Source organism: Lepidochelys kempii, chromosome 11, assembly GCF_965140265.1.
Source record: "Lepidochelys kempii isolate rLepKem1 chromosome 11, rLepKem1.hap2, whole genome shotgun sequence".
NCBI lineage: Eukaryota > Metazoa > Chordata > Testudines > Cheloniidae > Lepidochelys > Lepidochelys kempii.
The window spans coordinates 79,028,812-79,046,833 of record NC_133266.1 but is presented as its reverse complement, the minus strand read 5'-3'; the positions used below and the strand labels follow the sequence as shown (position 1 = coordinate 79,046,833).

Here is an 18,022-nt window from a genome sequence, read left to right as displayed (position 1 = left end):
CCCCCCTAGTTGGCTCCTCTAGCACTTGCACCAGGAAATTGTCCCCTACGCTTTCCAAAAACTTCCTGGATTGTCTATGCACCGCTGTATTGCTCTCCCAGCAGATATCAGGAAAATTAAAGTCACCCATGAGAACCAGGGCGTGCGATCTAGTAGCTTTTGCGAGTTGCCGGAAGAAAGCCTCATCCACCTCATCCCCCTGGTCCGGTGGTCTATAGCAGACTCCCACCACGACATCACTCTTGTTGCACACACTTCTAAACTTAATCCAGAGACACTCAGGTTTTTCTGCAGTTTCGTACCGGAGCTCTGAGCAGTCATACTGCTCCCTTACATACAGTGCTACTCCCCCACCTTTTCTGCCCTGCCTGTCCTTCCTGAACAGTTTATAACCATCCAGGACAGGACTCCAGTCATGTGAGTTATCCCACCAAGTCTCTGTTATTCCAATCACGTCATAATTCCTTGACATCACCAGGACCTCCAGTTCTCCCTGCTTGTTTCCAAGGCTTTGTGCATTCGTATATAAGCACTTGAGATAACCTGCTGATTGCCCCTCATTCTCAGTATGAGGCAGGAGCCCTTCCCTCACAGATGTTCCTGCCTGTGCTTCCTCCTGGTATCCCGTTTTCCCACTTACCTCAGGGCTTTGGTCTCCTTCCCCCGGTGAACCTAGTTTAAAGCTCTCCTCACTAGGTTCGCCAGCCTGCTCACAAAGATGCTCTTCCCTCTCTTTGTAAGATGGAGCCCGTCTCTGCCCAGCACTCCTCCTTCATGGAACACCATCCCATGGTCAAAGAATCCAAAGCCTTCTCTCCAACACCACCTGCGTAGCCATTCGTTGACTTCCACGATTCGATGGTCCCTACCCAGGCCTTTTCCTTCCACGGGGAGGATGGACGAGAACACCACTTGCGCCTCAAACTCCTTTATCCTTCTTCCCAGAGCCATGTAGTCCGCAGCGATCCGCTCAAGGTCATTCTTGGCAGTATCATTGGGAAGGGGCGGGGGAGACCAGATGGACAGGAGGAATCAAAGCGGGGGGCAGATCAAGGGAATGTGGGGAGCCAGAGGGCAGGACTCAGAACACCGGGAGAGGAAGAGGTGACCCGGGACATCTGGGAGATGGGTTAGCTAGACCACTGGTGGGAAGCAGAGACTCCGGCAGCCAGTCTCATTCTACGCAGAGAAATAGGAAGGGAAACCCCAGAGCCCTTTGTCCCTCCCAGTCAGCCCCCCAGGGCAGCAGCTGTTGGGTTCTCCGCCTCTGACCAGTCTGGAAGCAATAAGAGCCGTTCCCTAGCCCCAACGAGCCAGGAGCTGCAGAGATGGGGCCTCCCCACTCCCTGGCTCTACGCTGCCACCAAAGAAGCCACACAAGCAGCAGCCAGTCTCGGGGCCTGGGCGTGAGCCCCCCCCACACACACAAACTCACTCTCCTGCCAGCTGGCACTTCTACCCCAGAGGGAGAAGGCCTAGCAGGGTGGCCGTTCCCCCTCAGCAGGGGCGCAGGCTCCGCAACCACCACCCCCCCCGGTGGCACCGCAGCGAGCCTATAGGCCCGGCTCCGAGATGCTGCCGTGGTGGGTTTTGGCAGTGTGGACGGAGCCTGGCCACACAGAGCACACCGGAGCCACAGTGGCTGGAGCCCAAATCCACCTCTTCCCCAGCAGTGGGGCCAGTCCGGACCCTTGCTGGTGGCGAGGCCCCTTTCAGCTCCGGAAGCACCCCAAGCAGCCCGTGGGGCTTTGCCTGGCTCCCGCCTTCACTTCCGCACGGTGGCCCCGCCGCAGATGCTAGGACATCGCTGGCAGTCAGACAAGAGCCCCCCGTGTGGCGCTCCCCGCAGGACGTGGCGATTCACACAGCTCCGGGCTGGGGCAGGCACCCCTGGCCACGTCAGGCTTACAGAGCGCGGCACACTCCTGCAGCGAGGGCATCAGGAAACAACCACTTCAGATGCGGTGTAGCCGCTTTCAAATGGAGCAAAGTCCAGCCTCTCCTGCGCTCTTCCTGGACCCGCAGCAGGGTACCGGCGGAGTCTGTGAACCCAACCTTCTCAGGGCTGGCAAAGCGGGTGGGAGAGAAACACTTCTGTGCTTTGCTACTATAAACTTAAAACAACAGCGTGTGTAGGAGAATTCCTGTTCACCTCCACCCACAGATCCAAGGCCATGGGAGAAATCAGGCTGAACTCCCCGCGGGGGATGCTCTCCCCTGCACACAATGATCCCTGGGGACAAAGCACATACCTCTCATACTGGCTGACCCTTCTCTTCTCCCTCTGGGGTGGTCAGCTGCTGTAGGCAAGACCCAGCTAGAGTTCACTGAATTCATACAAAAAATGTGAACGGATTTCCATAGCAAGCCAACGCCCGTGGGTTCCAGAGCAACAGGAGAGGAAGGGGCCCAGGGAGGGAAGAAAAAGCACCTCCTTTCTGCCCCACTGGTCTCCAGTCACAGCCTTCGGCCCCAAAAGCCTCAGTCGAAAGGAAGAGGCTGAACAGAAGGTGGGGGGGTCAGCACACCGCGGTCTGGAAGAAAGCAGCCTTTAGAATCTCAGGAGAGGGTTAAATATTGCCAGGCACTGCACATCTGCATCATCAGCGCTCCATGGAGACCAGCAGCACGGGTCTATTTATAAACCAGGCCTAGCTGCCAGCGTACAGCTGTGGTCTGCAGTGGGAGACTCAGACTGCCAGCCTGTGACAGTCTATGGCTTACGCAAATGACAAAGGTAGGTTATGTACCTCTCCCCCCAGCCCTCCTGACACACAGACAGAGGCAAGTCGGTCATGGAACAAAGCACCTAACACCTGCACAGGAGGCTGCCTTCGTGGGCTAACGTGTCCCGATCCAACCTTGCTGCTCCCTCACGCCACAGTACCAACACCATCGATCCGTGCACTCGGGCTGCTCCACGTCACCACCAATCACTACCCTGCCTGCGATACTGGCAGGTTTTGTTTTTAGCCCGTTTGATGCAAGAGGACTCAGGCTGGCTGTAATGGTGAAGGAAAGCAAAGGCACTGCATGCTATTTGTTACCACTATTAATTTTCAGGAAGAAAATAAACTTGGACAAGAAAATGCTTATGAGAATCACAGGTTTCAGAGTAACAGCCGTGTTAGTCTGTATTCGCAAAAAGAAAAGGAGGACTTGTGGCACCTTAGAGACTAACCCATTTATTTGAGCATGAGCTTTCGTGAGCTACAGCTCGCTTCATCGGATGCATACTGTGGAAACTGCAGAAGACATTATATACACAGAGACCATGAAACAATACCTCCTCCCACCCCACTCACCTGCTGGTAATAGCTTATCTAAAGTGATCACTCTCCTTACAATGTGTATGATAATCAAGTTGGGCCATTTCCAGCACAAATCCAGGTTTTCTCACCCCCCCCCCCCCCACACACACACAAACTCACTCTCCTGCCTGCTGGCACTTCTACCCCAGAGGGAGAAGTGCCAGCAGGAGAGTGAGTTTGTGTGGGGTGGGGAGGGGGTGAGAAAATCAAGGTGGGCCATTTCCAGCACAAATCCAGGTTTTCTCACCCCCTCCCCACCCCACACAAACTCACTCTCCTGCTGGCACTTCTCCCTCTGGGGTAGAAGTGCCAGCAGGCAGGAGAGTGAGTTTGTGTGTGTGTGGGGGGGGGGGGGGTGAGAAAACCTGGATTTGTGCTGGAAATGGCCCACCTTGATTATCATACACATTGTAAGGAGAGTGATCACTTTAGATACGCTATTACCAGCAGGTGAGTGGGGTGGGAGGAGGTATTGTTTCATGGTCTCTGTGTATATAATGTCTTCTGCAGTTTCCACAGTATGCATCCGATGAAGCGAGCTGTAGCTCACGAAAGCTCATGCTCAAATAAATTGGTTAGTCTCTAAGGTGCCACAAGTCCTCCTTTTCTTTTTATGAGAATCACAGTGTACATTGAGCCATAGTTCCAGCCCAGGACTGAGATTAGCTTCGCACCCACTTTCCGCTTCCGAACGTGAGAGTGGAGTCGGCTTGGCCGCCACTCAGCATCCTGTAGAGACGGAACAGATGAGGGTCCATAGTGCTCCCTCCCAGTCCTCACTCTTCTTCCTCCCTCCCGCTTTCTTCTCACTGTTTGTTTTATGACGGACCCAAAGAAGGGCAGGGAAGGCTCAATGAAGAGCAAGGCAAAAGCTTAACTGCCACCTCCAACCCTCACTTGGAACCCAGTTTTAAAACCCTCTCCTCGGACCCAAGGTCATGCATGCATCAGTATTCAGCAGCTGATTTCATTCTCCTTGTATTAATTGTTCACAGGCACCGCAAGGCTAGATGCTGAACACACACATCCAAACACAGCTAAGGTAAGTGAGGTTACTCGCAGGAGTCTTTCTACAATCTAAGATGGCTACTGTTTGAATCCGCACTAACTACTCAGCTCAGAACACGTTTATATTCTGTGATTGCACACCTGCTCTTCCTTCAGGCCACCACCAGATTTCACCGGGGCTCAGAGGTGCAAAGGAATAACAGCACTGACTTCTTCATGTTTACTTCTGATGGTCACCTGATTCAACATGCACATAGCTATATGCCTAGCTATGAGCATGATACAAGATCCCAGTGGGTACAGAACCTCAGTCCTGAGATCCCAACAAGGCAACTGAAATCCAGCCAACCCTGCAGCAGGTACAAGCAGCCCCCTCTCTTACAGAAGAGAGGTGCTCAGTCTGGCAGTTATCGCTCCCTACAGAGCACCCCTTACCTGTCTGGGCTGAGACAATGCTTCGGGAGTCCAAATCCAACTTCTTCACCAGAGTTTTGGGATCAATCTTCATCCCAGCAAAGACATCAGAGGACAAAAAAGCCCAGTCCTGAGCCAAAGACAAAGTTAAACACGCACTTTAATATTGAGAGGAATAAAATAATTGCAAAGTTCAGGCCTACTCTCCAACAGCCACCACGTAGTAGCCCATTGGTTCATGGTATGTAAAATGTGTGCCATGCCTCAGAGGACACAGCCAAACTACTGGTTTCCAGCTCATTGGTTTTTACTACAAATATGTATGAGTGTCTGTGATGGGCATTCCTGGGGTGCAACGTGGAACTGGGGTACCACTGAGCCCTCTGTCTCACCAACCTGCACTCCCTTTCACACTGTGATAACGTGACAAGCTGCAAACCCCTCAAGGTCCTGCACTCACATAAGCATTCACAGGGAGGGACACACCCCACTTTCGCCAGCCACTCTTGAACCAAACAGAGAGAGGCTCCAGTTAATTCCCCCCAGCTCCCCAGCCTAGAACCCCAGAACTGTACCATCCTGCCCCGGTCAAAAACCTGACCAGTGTAAGTTTATTACCCAGTCTGCCCCTCCCTCAATGCGGAGAGGACATGAACAGATTTTTATTAACTGAGCTAAGATTTTTTTCATGCACTTCACTCAAACTACACTGTTTTTAGGTAAAATATAAAACAGATTTTAAGTGATTATAAGTAATAGCAAAGAGATCAAAGCAGGTTACCTAAGACATAAAACAAAATCGCAATCTAAGTTCTATACACTAGACAGGATTTGAATCAAGCAATGTCTCACCCCGGTGGTACAAACAGTTCACCAATCTTCCATACACAGGCTAGGATTCCTCCCTTCCCGCCTGGGACCACCTCCCCAGCCCAGTCTTTGTTCCAGGTGTTAAGTTCTGGGGGGAGTGAGGACAAGTGATTATATCACTTCCTCCTTTAACAGCTTCTCCCATGTGGCAGAAACTTCAGTGTCCCAAACAAAGCCCCCAGCACAGTTCATGGAAAACCACAGGCACAAGATGGAGTCCAGTGTCCCGTGATCTGGTCACATGCCCTTGCGTGCTTCGATGAGTCATAGCATCCATTGTCCAGAGGGTGGGCACAAGCTTCTTCTGAGGCCTATTGTGTTACTTAATGGGCCATCAGCTTAAATATCATAGAGCATCAGGGTTGGAAGGGACCTCAGGAGGTCATCTAGTCCAACCCCCTGCTCAAAGTAGGACCCACCCCAACTAAATCATCCCAGCCAGGGCTTTGTCAAGCCTGACCTTAAAAACCTCTAAGGAAGGAGATTCCACCACCTCCCTAGGGAACCCATTCCAGTGCTTCATCACCCTCCTAGTGAAAAAGTTTTTCCTAATATCCAACCTAAACCTCCCCCACTGCAACATGAGACCATTACATGGAGCTATTGATCACTACCTGTTGAGCCCGATGATCTAGCCAGCTTTCTATCCACCTTATAGTTCATTCCCAATGTGCTGACTAAACTGGATGTAAACTACCTTGTGGGTGTCACTCCAGGAGCAAACACATTTTAAATACTGGTACATAGTCAATATTCACAACTTCAGATACAACAGCATATACAATCCAACAGGATATCAATGTTCAACAGATCAAGACTTTTAGAATGATCCCTTACAAAGCACGTTTTGTACAAAACATATTCTAATTCTATTACTATGGTGAATTTGGGGGTGCCAGGGCCTTGCTTTAGGGTACAGAGTGTCACAGTCTCTTCTAAGCACATTTAAGGATAGCCACAAGTAGCCACCAGTGGTGTGGGCCCATTTGGCTAGCCAAGCCCCTTCAGTCTGGAAACAGGGCTGCAAGTCTCCTAAGATCAGGGGATGAGTTTGTAGAGTTTCTCTTGGATTTTTTGGGAGAAAGGATTAGATGATATCCTTAAACTCCTGGGTAAAGTGTGGTGTGGGGTCTTCTTTGAGTTCTTTATAGTAAGCTGGCCTTGTTAACGTCGCTATCATGGTTGAGGATTTCCAGCCAGTACAGACTGCTGAAAGCTTTTGAGTGAGAAAAACTATTTTGCTTTTAGAACAATTCACCTTGGTAAAGCTTAGGAAATAGCTTGCGTGTTTATGTTTTATTTCTTTTGTAACCAATTCTGACCTTTATGTCTTATCACTTAGAATCTATCTTCCCTTAGTTAATAAATTTGTTTTATCTAAACCAGTGTGTTTTGCTTGAAGTGTTTGGGGAATCTCTACTCATGTTAACAAAGGCTGGTGCATAATCATTTCCTCTGATGAAGTGACGAGCTATTAACGAGCTTGCATTGTTCAGTAGTGTGCTGGACAGTGCAAGATGTACATTTCTTGGGCGCAAGGCTGGGACCAAGAATTTGCAGGTAGCGCCCTATATGTAGTTCATGAGTGGCTGGAAGAGCATTCATGTAACTTGGCTGGAAGTGACTTTACATGTTGGTGGCTTTTCACTGCAGAGCAGTGTAAAAGGCACTCTGGGCTGGAAAATTAAAGGGACACAGCAATTCAACAGTCCAGACTATACCCTGGGCTACATCACAGACATTTAAAAAAAGACACTATTTCAATATAATGAAGGAAGTGCAAGTTCCTTCTTAATGGTGTGTTGTCAAAAGACTCCATCTAGACATGAGAGCACAGATCAGAGAGAAGGATAGCTATTTCTCTGTAGAGACCTTCACTGTTCCCAACTCTTCAGTACTATAAGTCTCATAATATTTAAAGCCCCAGCTACTGGAATCATGTGATTTTGAGAATCTCAGCTTTCATTTTGTAAAAAGAAGCTAAGTTTCTAGCCCTCATGATTGTAGGGAAAAGCGTGAAAATTTGGCCTCTGAAAGCCACATTTTCATTGTTGCTCTCTTAACTGTTTCCATAACAATCTTCCAGCAATGTTCTAGCTCACATTCAATAAATGTGGGGGTGAAAAGAAAACGAGGGAACTTCATGCAGCATAGTTCCGTTATTCCAGACTTCTGATTGTTCTGCAGGGCACATGTCCTCAGTTAAACAAGGAGATATAGCAGGGGTCGGCACAGCCCCGCTCCAACTACTACGTGCTACAATGGCCCCCTCCAGCTCTCCAATGGGAGCTGCGAGGGCAGTGCTTGCGGATGCTGCAGCACACAGAGCTGCCTGGCTGCACCTCCATGTAGGAGCCGGAGAAGGGACATGCCACTGCATCCACGAGCTGCTTGAGGTAAACGCCACTCGGAGCCTGCACCCCGAGCCTCTCCACAAGCCCCAATCCCCATGCCCCAGCCCTCATCCCCCTCCCGCCCTCCGAACCCCTCGGCCCCAGCCTGGAGCACCCTCCTACACCCCAAACTCCTCATCCCCAGCCCAACCCTGGAACCTGCATCCCCACTCCAATTTTGTGAGCATTCATGGCCCGCCATACAATTTCTATTCCCCGATATGGCCCTTGAGCCAAAAAGTTTGCCCACTCCGGGATACAGTGATGTTATGTTAATTTTCTGGACAAAAGTCAGGATAGGCTTCTACGGGCACAAAGCTCTAAAGATTTAGAGCAGGTTGCACAGCGGAGCCAAGAGGCCAGTGAAGAAGCTTGGCAACATGTGACCTCCAGAAGAAGAAGGGGGAATGTCCGGGTTCCAGTAACACAGACACAGGTAACTAACCGCTTTCATGTTCTCTCCACAGGTACCGTTGCGGAGAGTGGACCAGATGATATGTCTGGGGGGAGAAAGCAGAAGGAGACTCTGCTGGTTGGAAGGCATGAGATGCGCTGTCCTGAGATGGGGGGTTCCACGACCACCACTCCCAAGAGAAGGAGGCGGGTGGTGGTGGTCGGGGACTCTCTACTCCGGGGGACTGAGTCATCTATCTGCCGCCCTGACCGGGAAAACCGAGAAGTCTGCTGCTTGCCGGAGGCTAAGATTCGCGATGTGACGGAGAGACTGCCGAGACGCATCAAGCCCTCGGATCGCTACCCCTTCCTGCTTCTCCACGTGGGCACCAATGATACTGCCAAGAATGACCATGAGCGGATCACTGCGGACTACGTGGCTCTGGGAAGAAGGATAAAGGAGTTTGAGGCGCAAGTGGTGTTCTCGTCCATCCTCCCCGTGGAAGGAAAAGGCCTGGGTAGGGACCGTCGAATCGTGGAAGTCAACGAATGGCTACGCAGGTGGTGTCGGAGAGAAGGCTTTGGATTCTTTAACCATGGGATGGTGTTCCATGAAGGAGGAGTGCTGGACAGAGACGAGCTCCACCTTACGAAAAGAGGGAAGAGCATCTTTGCGAGCAGGCTGGCTAACCTAGTGAGGAGGGCTTTAAACTAGGTTCACCGGGGGAAGGAGACCAAAGCCCTGAGGTAAGTGGGAAAGCGGGATACCGGGAGGAAGCACAGATAGGAATGTCTGTGAGGGGAGGGCTCCTGCCTACTGAGAATGAGGGGCAATCAGCAGGTTATCTCAAGTGCTTATATACGAATGCACAAAGCCTTGGAAACAAGCAGGGAGAACTGGAGGTCCTGGTGATGTCAAGGAATTATGACGTGATTGGAATAACAGAGACTTGGTGGGATAACTCACATGACTGGAGTACTGTCCTGGATGGTTATAAACTGTTCAGGAAGGACAGGCAGGGCAGAAAAGGTGGGGGAGTAGCACTGTATGTAAGGGAGCAGTATGACTGTTCAGAGCTCCGGTACGAAACTGCAGAAAAACCTGAGTGTCTCTGGATTAAGTTTAGAAGTGTGAGCAACAAGAGTGATGTTGTGGTGGGAGTCTCCTATAGACCACCGGACCAGGGGGATGAGGTGGATGAGGCTTTCTTCTGGCAGCTCGCCGAAGCTACTAGATCGCACGCCCTGGTTCTCATGGGTGACTTTAATCATCCTGATATCTGCTGGGAGAGCAATACAGCGGTGCATAGACAATCCAGGAAGTTTTTGGAAAGCGTAGGGGACAATTTCCTGGTGCAAGTGCTACAGGAGCCAACTAGGGGGGGAGCTTTTCTTGACCTGCTGCTCACAAACCGGGAAGAATTAGTAGGGGAAGCAAAAGTGGATGGGAATCTGGGAGGCAGTGACCATGAGTTGGTTGAGTTCAGGATCCTGACACAGGGAAGAAAGGTAAGCAGCAGGATACGGACCCTGGACTAAAGAAAAGCAGACTTCGACTCCCTCAGGGAACGGATGGGTAGGATCCCCTGGGGCACTAACATGAAGGGGAAAGGAGTCCAGGAGAGCTGGCTGTATTTCAAGGAATCCCTGTTGAGGTTACAGGGACAAACCATCCTGATGTGTCGAAAGAATAGTAAATATGGCAGGCGACCAACTTGGCTTAATAGTGAAATCCTAGCGGATCTTAAGCATAAAAAAGAAGCTTACAAGAAGTGGAAGGTTGGACATATGACCAGGGAAGAGTATAAAAATATTGCTCGGGCATGTAGGAATGAAATCAGGAGGGCCAAATCGCACCTGGAGCTGCAGCTAGCAAGAGATGTCAAGAGTAACAAGAAGGGTTTCTTCAGGTATGTTGGCAACAAGAAGAAAGCCAAGGAAAGTGTGGGCCCCTTACTGAATGAGGGAGGAAACCTAGTGACAGAGGATGTGGAAAAAGCTAATGTACTCAATGCTTTTTTTGCCTCTCTCTTCACAAACAAGGTCAGCTCCCAGACTGCTGCGCTGGGCATCACAACATGGGGAATAGATGGCCAGCCCTCTGTGGAGAAAGAGGTGGTTAGGGACTATTTAGAAAAGCTGGACGTGCACAAGTCCATGGGGCCGGAGGAGTTGCATCCAAGAGTGCTAAAGGAACTGGCGGCTGTGATTGCAGAGCCATTGGCCATTATCTTTGAAAACTCGTGGCGAACGGGGGAAGTCCCGGATGACTGGAAAAAGGCTAATGTAGTGCCAATCTTTAAAAAAGGGAAGAAGGAGAATCCTGGGAACTACAGGCCAGTCAGCCTCACTTCAGTCCCCGGAAAAATCTTGGAGCAGGTCCTCAAAGAATCAATCCTGAAGCGCTTACATGAGAGGAAAGTGATCAGGAACAGTCAGTATGGATTCACCAAGGGAAGGTCATGCCTGACTAACCTAATCGCCTTCTATGATGAGATTACTGGTTCTGTGGATGAAGGGAAAGCAGTGGATGTATTGTTTCTTGACTTTAGCAAAGCTTTTGACACGGTCTCCCACAGTATTCTTGTCAGCAAGTTAAAGAAGTATGGGCTGGATGAATGCACTATATGGTGGGTAGAAAATTGGCTCGATTGTCGGGCTCAACGGGTAGTGATCAATGGCTCCATGTCTAGTTGGCAGCCGGTGTCAAGTGGAGTGCCCCAGGAGTCGGTCCTGGGGCCGGTTTTGTTCAATATCTTCATAAATGATCTGGAGGATGGTGTGGATTGCACTCTCAGCAAATTTGCGGATGATACTAAACTGGGAGGAGTGGTAGATACGCTGGAGGGCAGGGATAGGATACAGAGGGACCTAGACAAATTGGAGGATTGGGCCAAAAGAAATCTGATGAGGTTCAATAAGGATAAGTGCAGGGTCCTGCACTTAGGACGGAAGAACCCAATGCACAGCTACAGACTAGGGACCGAATGGCTAGGCAGCAGTTCTGCAGAAAAGGACCTAGGGGTGACAGTGGACGAGAAGCTGGATATGAGTCAGCAGTGTGCCCTTGTTGCCAAGAAAGCCAATGGCATTTTGGGATGTATAAGTAGGGCATAGCGAGCAGATCGAGGGATATGATCGTCCCCCTCTATTCGACATTGGTGAGGCCTCATCTGGAGTACTGTGTCCAGTTTTGGGCCCCACACTATAAGGAGGATGTGGATAAATTGGAGAGAGTCCAGCGAAGGGCAACGAAAATGATTAGGGGTCTGGAACACATGACTTATGAGGAGAGGCGGAGGGAACTGGGATTGTTTAGTCTGCCGAAGGGAAGAATGAAGGGGGATTTGATAGCTGCTTTCAACTACCTGAGAGGTGGTTCCAGAGAGGATGGTTCTAGACTATTCTCAGTGGTGGAAGAGGACAGGACAAGGAGTAATGGTCTCAAGTTGCAGTGGGGGAGGTTTAGGTTGGATATTAGGAAACACTATTTCACTAGGAGGGTGGTGAAACACTGGAATGCGTTGCCTAGGGAGGTGGTGGAATCTCCTTCCTTAGACGTTTTTAAGGTCAGGCTTGACAAAGCCCTGGCTGGGATGATTTAATTGGGTATGGGTCCTGCTTTTGAGCAGGGGGTTGGACTAGATGACCTCCTGAGGTCCCTTCCAACCCTGATATTCTATGATTATGGTACTACATAAGGAACAGTCACAGAAATGTAGAATTTTGCACCTTGCTTGTTTTTTTTTTTTTAAATATTAGCATATTTAAGAAGTCTGAAAAAGAGATTACTCAGATTTGGTTTAGCAGGCGCCAAACCATTAACTGCACCTGCACCACAAATTACACTCCTTCAGTGAAAAATAGTCCTGTGACTCACGCAGGCAACAAGGTGTGGGCGAAGAGGAGATGGCAGAGGGTGGAAGATGACAGACGAACTCCTCCCTGCACGTACACATTAAACACACAGTCACGATCACTGCACATGAGAGTTGTTGTGTTATTAACACAGAGGGAGAGACCAAGACAGATTTTAACAGAAAATTTCTCTTTCAGCTACACCAGGATATGGTAATAAGAGCCAAAGAAAGAGAGGAGAGCCCTAAAATTCACTCTCTTATTGTACATGTGACACTCCTTCTTAGGCTCTTTCACATCACTGATGCATGAACATTGCCTGCATTGCTTGGAAGAATTTGATAGAACGGTTCATTGTCTGTTGGCTAGAGTCTAGTGACAGACAAATAAACAACATTCTTTGAACGCAGTTGTAAGTTGAAAAGCCAAGCACACAAAAGTTAGTGTTGCTGGCACCCAGTGCCGAGAGGCTGAACAACAGCTTGAGTGGTTTGTTACCCAGTGTGGGGGGCCAAAAACACCTGGGCCTAGTGCAAAAAAGCTTTATTAACACTCATGGTTTTCCATCCCCTTAAGTTACCTAGTGGCCATGCCCCAGTGTCCCCAACATTAGGAAAGCTAAAGTTAATGCTGATGGTGCAATCTTTAATTTAGTGCCCTTGTGCATGTGCATTGTGATACAGTCTTTAATTACATGATCGAATACTATCTTTTCCAGAGGACCCCTGCCTCATTCAGTGCACTGGGTGGATGGGCTCACAGGATAAGAGGCATCTGTTCAATATTTGTTTTTATCCTCATCTCTCAGAGTGTGGTTCCTGCTTCACTCACTGCACACCAACCAAACCCTGGACCGAACACAGAATTATTAATTTCCTTGCGAACTCTATGGTGCTGACTGCTGTATCACCCAAGCCTCACAAACAATAATGAATTATCTGCACAACATTCCTGTGAAATGGTGAGGGTTTTTAAACCAGGGGAACTGACTGGGAAATTTAAAGCCAAAATCCACAAGTGACCATAAACTTCAGGTCCCTCAGGGATCAGGCACCCTTAATTTTTCAGCACACTGGGCATTTTTGTAGCCTGTCTACATTCAAAGCAGGGCACAGAAATTAAACAGCCCAATGAGCCCAGTGGGTAAATATAGAGGGAAACAAACAGAAAGGCCACCGAGAGCCAGTGGCCCTGCCAGGCTGCCGGAGGTGCTAAGCAACCACAACTTCTAATGGAGCGGTTCCCAAAGAGTGGGTCATGACCTCTGCACGGCGATCCCTACTGTGCAGAAGACGCCATTTTGCTCTGCACAGAGTGACCTCGCATGTACAATGTGTGTGAGGTCACTATTCAGGGAGGATGCTATTTTCCTCTACAAAATGGCATCCTCTGCACAGCATGAGCTCACATACACCATACGCATGAGGTCACAGGGTGCAGAGGATGCCTTCTAAACAGCAAAATGGCATCCTCCTTGCGGTGTGACCTCACATTCCGGTGCATGCAAGGTCACACTGTGCGGAGAACACCATTTCGCTCTTCAAAATGGCGTCCTCTGTGCTGTCTGGGGTCCCAGGTGGAAATATGCATTAAAATGGGGTTATGCCAGCAACAAGTTTGGGAACCCCTGTTCTAATGAAGAAAAGGAGGACTTGTGGCACCTTAGAAACTAATCAATTTATTTGAGCATAAGCTTTCATGAGCTACAGCTCACTTCATCGGATGTGTCAAATAAATTTATGCTCAAATAAATGTTAGTCTCTAAGGTGCCACAAGTCCTCCTTTTCTTTTTGCGAATACAGACTGACACGGCTGCTCCTCTGAAACCTGTTCTAATGAGTTCGGGTGAGAGCTCAACACTTCTGAAAACCAGGGCCCAGATGCTTCAAGCTGGGCTCCTGGCCATGCAGAATGCTCCATTAGTGACCACCTGTGCAAGAGGTTTGAAGCTGGGAATGGGCGACAGGGGATGGATCACTTGATGATTCCCTGTTCTGGTCATTTCCTCTGGGGCACCTGGCCCTGGCCATTGTCAGAAGACAGGACACTGGGCTAGATGGACCTTTGGTCTGACCCAGTCTGGCCGCTCTTATGAACGAGTCTGAAGTTTGGTTTAAGAGGTCTGAAGATCAAATGAAATTTTCAAGCTTCTTCCATCCCTAAACCCAACATCCTGCTAGTGCTATTTTCCTTACGAGCTCATCTGTTTTCCTTTGGGACAAAATTCCAATTCTGCTTACCTCAGATAGGACAAAAGTAAGGGCATTTGATCTTGCCCACTGTTCATCTGCAAAGCCCTGCTGGCGAGAAAAATCTTTTTGGTTGTGCTCCAGTGTCTTCTACAGAAATGCTCTTAAGAATACTAATGAATAGAAAGCAATTCACAGTGCCTTCAGTGGTGCAGGAACCCTGTAGCTTCTCACTCTCCTCCATCTACCAATATCTCACAGTCAACATCTCAGACACCTTTCACAAAGCAGCAATGCAGGCCAGATGGACTTGTAAGCAACTAAGATTTATGTAACATCTCAGCTAGTCTCTCTGTTCCATATCTCAGATTCTTACTCTAAGGGCTTGTCTTCACTACGGAGCTAAATCGGCGCTGCTGCAACCGATGCAGGTCTAGTGAAGACACGCTCAATTAATGGGAGAGCAGTCTCCCATCAATTTCTGTACTCCACCTTAACAAGAGACAGAAGCAGTGCTGGTGGGAGAGCATCCCCCGTAAACAGCGTACTGTGGACCCCGTGGTAAGTAGATCCAAGCTACGTCAACTTGAGTTACGCTGCTAACATAACTCAAATTGTGTAGCTTAAATCGACCAGCAGCTGTAGTGAAGACAAGCCCTGACTGTGAGCTTTCAAACATGATCAACAAGAAGTACAAGAAACCAGTTTGCAAAAACACACAAAAAATATAAGCCATGCATACGTCTCTGCCATTCAAGAATATTTAAACACAGGGTTTGAAAAACAGATCCAATCTCATCAGTTTCTCTGTTTGTTGAAACAATACCTGAATGTGCCTCAGAACCTCACCCTCCCACTCCTGTAACAGACCCCTAACCTCTGGCTGAGTTACTGAAGTCCTCAAACCATGGTTTAAAGACTTCAAGTTACAGAGAATCCACCATTTCCACTAGCTTAAGCCTGCAAGTGCCCCGCATCCCAGGCCTTGTTGTCTCATTTTCTCATTCACGGAGATAGGAATAAAAGTATTTTCCTGGAGTATCTCATGGGGATGTTCCAAAATGTTTGTAAACAACTTTAAAGATTAAAAGTGCCAAATGCAATAAACACTCAACAACAGATACTCAAACGGAGTACTTTTTGTTACTTCTCTGAACAAGGCTGAGACTAATACCTTACATAATCCCTTAAATCAAAAGCTTTTACACCCTTTTCCTAGACACTCCACTATCGCATCAGGTCAGTGATCAACTATAAAGCAAACAAACAAAAACGAGGCGTCCTTGTGGCACCTTAGAGACTAACAAATTTATTTGGGCATAAGCTTTCGTGGGCTAAAACCCCCTTCAGTCACTATAGACCTCCCAGTGTCGCCCAATCACCCTGGATTGTCTTTCCTGCTTCTCCCAGAATGTGACAAGAGTTCTCCTGAGAGCTCACAACCCAGCATTTAAACAGCAGCAGGCAGGTAAAAAGACACATAAACAAGGAGCAGCGTGTTGGCCACAGAATGGAAGACTGGAGTCTCTGGTGGCCACCAACGTAACTGGTGCCAACAGGAACCATGTGTAGGGATGAAGGGAAAAGCATGTTTCAATTTAATTGAATTTTAATTGAATTTGAATAATTGAGAGATTTAAGTGAGGATGGGGCGGGTTTACAAGTTCTGATGGACAGGGACAGGAGAAAGCAGAGGTGCCTGCAGGAAAATGAGGGGATCAGGGTCAGTGTTATGAGAAGAGCAGAGGTTGGACTTGCAAGGAAGGGCATGGCTGAATGTTGCAGGGAAGACCAGGCATTTGAGCCTGACTTGAAGGAGGCGGGATGTGGAGGAGAGAGGTGATCACACGCAGGCCACGGACCTGGGCCGAGCAGCAGCCTTTGGGAAGGAGATGAGATGGCCAGAGCGGCGAAGGCTCCAGCAAGGAGGACAGGCCACGAACAGGCCAGACAACGGACAGCGAAGGACACGGGCTGAGGCAGGCGCAGGGGGCTCCCACGTGGTGGCAGGACGTGAGGCCAGGCCCAGCAGCCGACACCTGGGTCTCCCGCTGCAGGGTGCTGGGACACAAAGGCTGCCTTGCTGCCAGCGTGGGCCCTGCCAGGCCCCACAGCTCACACGGGCTGTCGGCAAAGGGCTGCACGCGCCAGAGACCCAGCAGGCGTCCAGAGCAGCCACGAGCACGGGAATGCCCTCATCCAGCGCGAGAGCTACGTTGGCACTGTACATGGCCCGCCAGACCACCCCCCCCCGGCTCGGCCGCCCCACGTAGCACCCCTCCGCCGGCATGGGGCAGCCCGCCCCTCCCTGACCCCCGCCAGTATGGAGCAGCCCGCCCCCCGGCATGGGGCAGCCCGCCCCGCCCCCATGGCGCAGCCTCCCCCGCCCCTCCCCGACCCCCACCCCCGCTGGCATGGGTCAGCCCGCCTCTCCCCAACCCCCACCCCCACCGGCATGGGGCAGCCCGCCTCTCCCCAACCCAACCCCCACCCCCGGCATGGGGCAGCCCGCCCCGCCCCAACCCACACCCCCGCCGGCATGGGGCTGCCCGCGCCTCCCCGACCCCCATCCCCACCCCCCCCCGGCATGGGGCAACCCGCCCCGACCCCCGCCCCCATGAGGCAGCCCGCCCCTCCCCGACCCCCACCGCCCCTATGGCGCAGCCCGCCCCTCCCCGACCCCCACCGGCATGGGGCAGCCCGCCCCGCCCCCATGGCGCAGCCCGCCCCTCCCCGACCCCCATCCCCACCCCGCCCCCCGGCATGGGGCAACCCGCCCCGCCCCCCGCCCCCGCCCCCATGGGGCAGCCCGCCCCTCCCCGACCCCCATCCCGCCCCCGCCCCCATGGGGCAGCCCGCCCCTCCCCGACCCCCGCCCCCGCCCCCATGGCGCAGCCCGCCCCTCCCTGACCCCCACCGCCGCCGCCGGCATCCCCCGGTCCGCTGCCATGGTACAGCCCACCCCTCCGCTGCTGGCGCAGCCCGCCCCCCCAGCAGAGCACATGGCACGGCCACGCACTAGTACCTCCTCCCGCTCCTCATGCGGGATGGTACCGCCCGTCAGGCTCTGCCCCCCTCCCCGCACACGAGATGGTATCGCCCGGTGCACCCCTTTTACCTTTCCGGGCTCCGCCCTCCAGCCGCTGGTCCCGCCCGCTCCATCGTGGCCGCCCGGCTCCGGGTCCCGCGGGCCCCTCGGCCTCGGGGCCGCCTGGTGCAGCCTCGGACGCTTCGCTTTCCCCACCATGGCCGGGCTGCCGGGGCTCGGCGCGTGTGCGGCGGCTATGGCCCTCCCCGGAACGCGGCGCCGCACAGAGCGTTCCGCCCCCCGCAAGGGCCGGGCGGGGCCCGGGTGCTCCCGCCTGGCGATGGGCCGGGGCCGGTCCCGGGTCGGACCCGAGCGGCCCGGCCTGGGGCGCTGGGTGTTGCCCGCTTCCAGCTTTGCGGGCCGCGCCCGGGCTGGAGCCGCTGCGCAGAACAGCGCCAGCCGCTGTTAACTCTGAAGCCTAATGGTGCCAGGTGAAATGCCAGTGACTGATTGGCGGCTGCAGGTTGTAGCCGCTCTCCGGAGAGGTGCCAGGGCAGG

General features: G+C 51.6%; 1 protein-coding gene across 1 annotated transcript in view; it reads right to left on the bottom strand.

Moving 5' to 3' along the window:
* The window catches only part of SLX9 (SLX9 ribosome biogenesis factor), a 117,211-nt gene extending 99,474 nt beyond the window's left edge, over positions 1-17,737 (bottom strand). Inside the window, exons 1-2 of the mRNA XM_073306966.1 lie at positions 17,555-17,737; positions 4,755-4,863 (exon numbers count right to left, since the gene is read on the bottom strand). Coding sequence (XP_073163067.1) covers positions 4,755-4,863; positions 17,555-17,683 — 238 coding nt within the window. The 5' untranslated portion in view covers positions 17,684-17,737. The remainder of the gene's footprint in view (positions 1-4,754; positions 4,864-17,554) is intronic.
* Between the last annotated feature and the right edge of the window lie 285 nt (positions 17,738-18,022).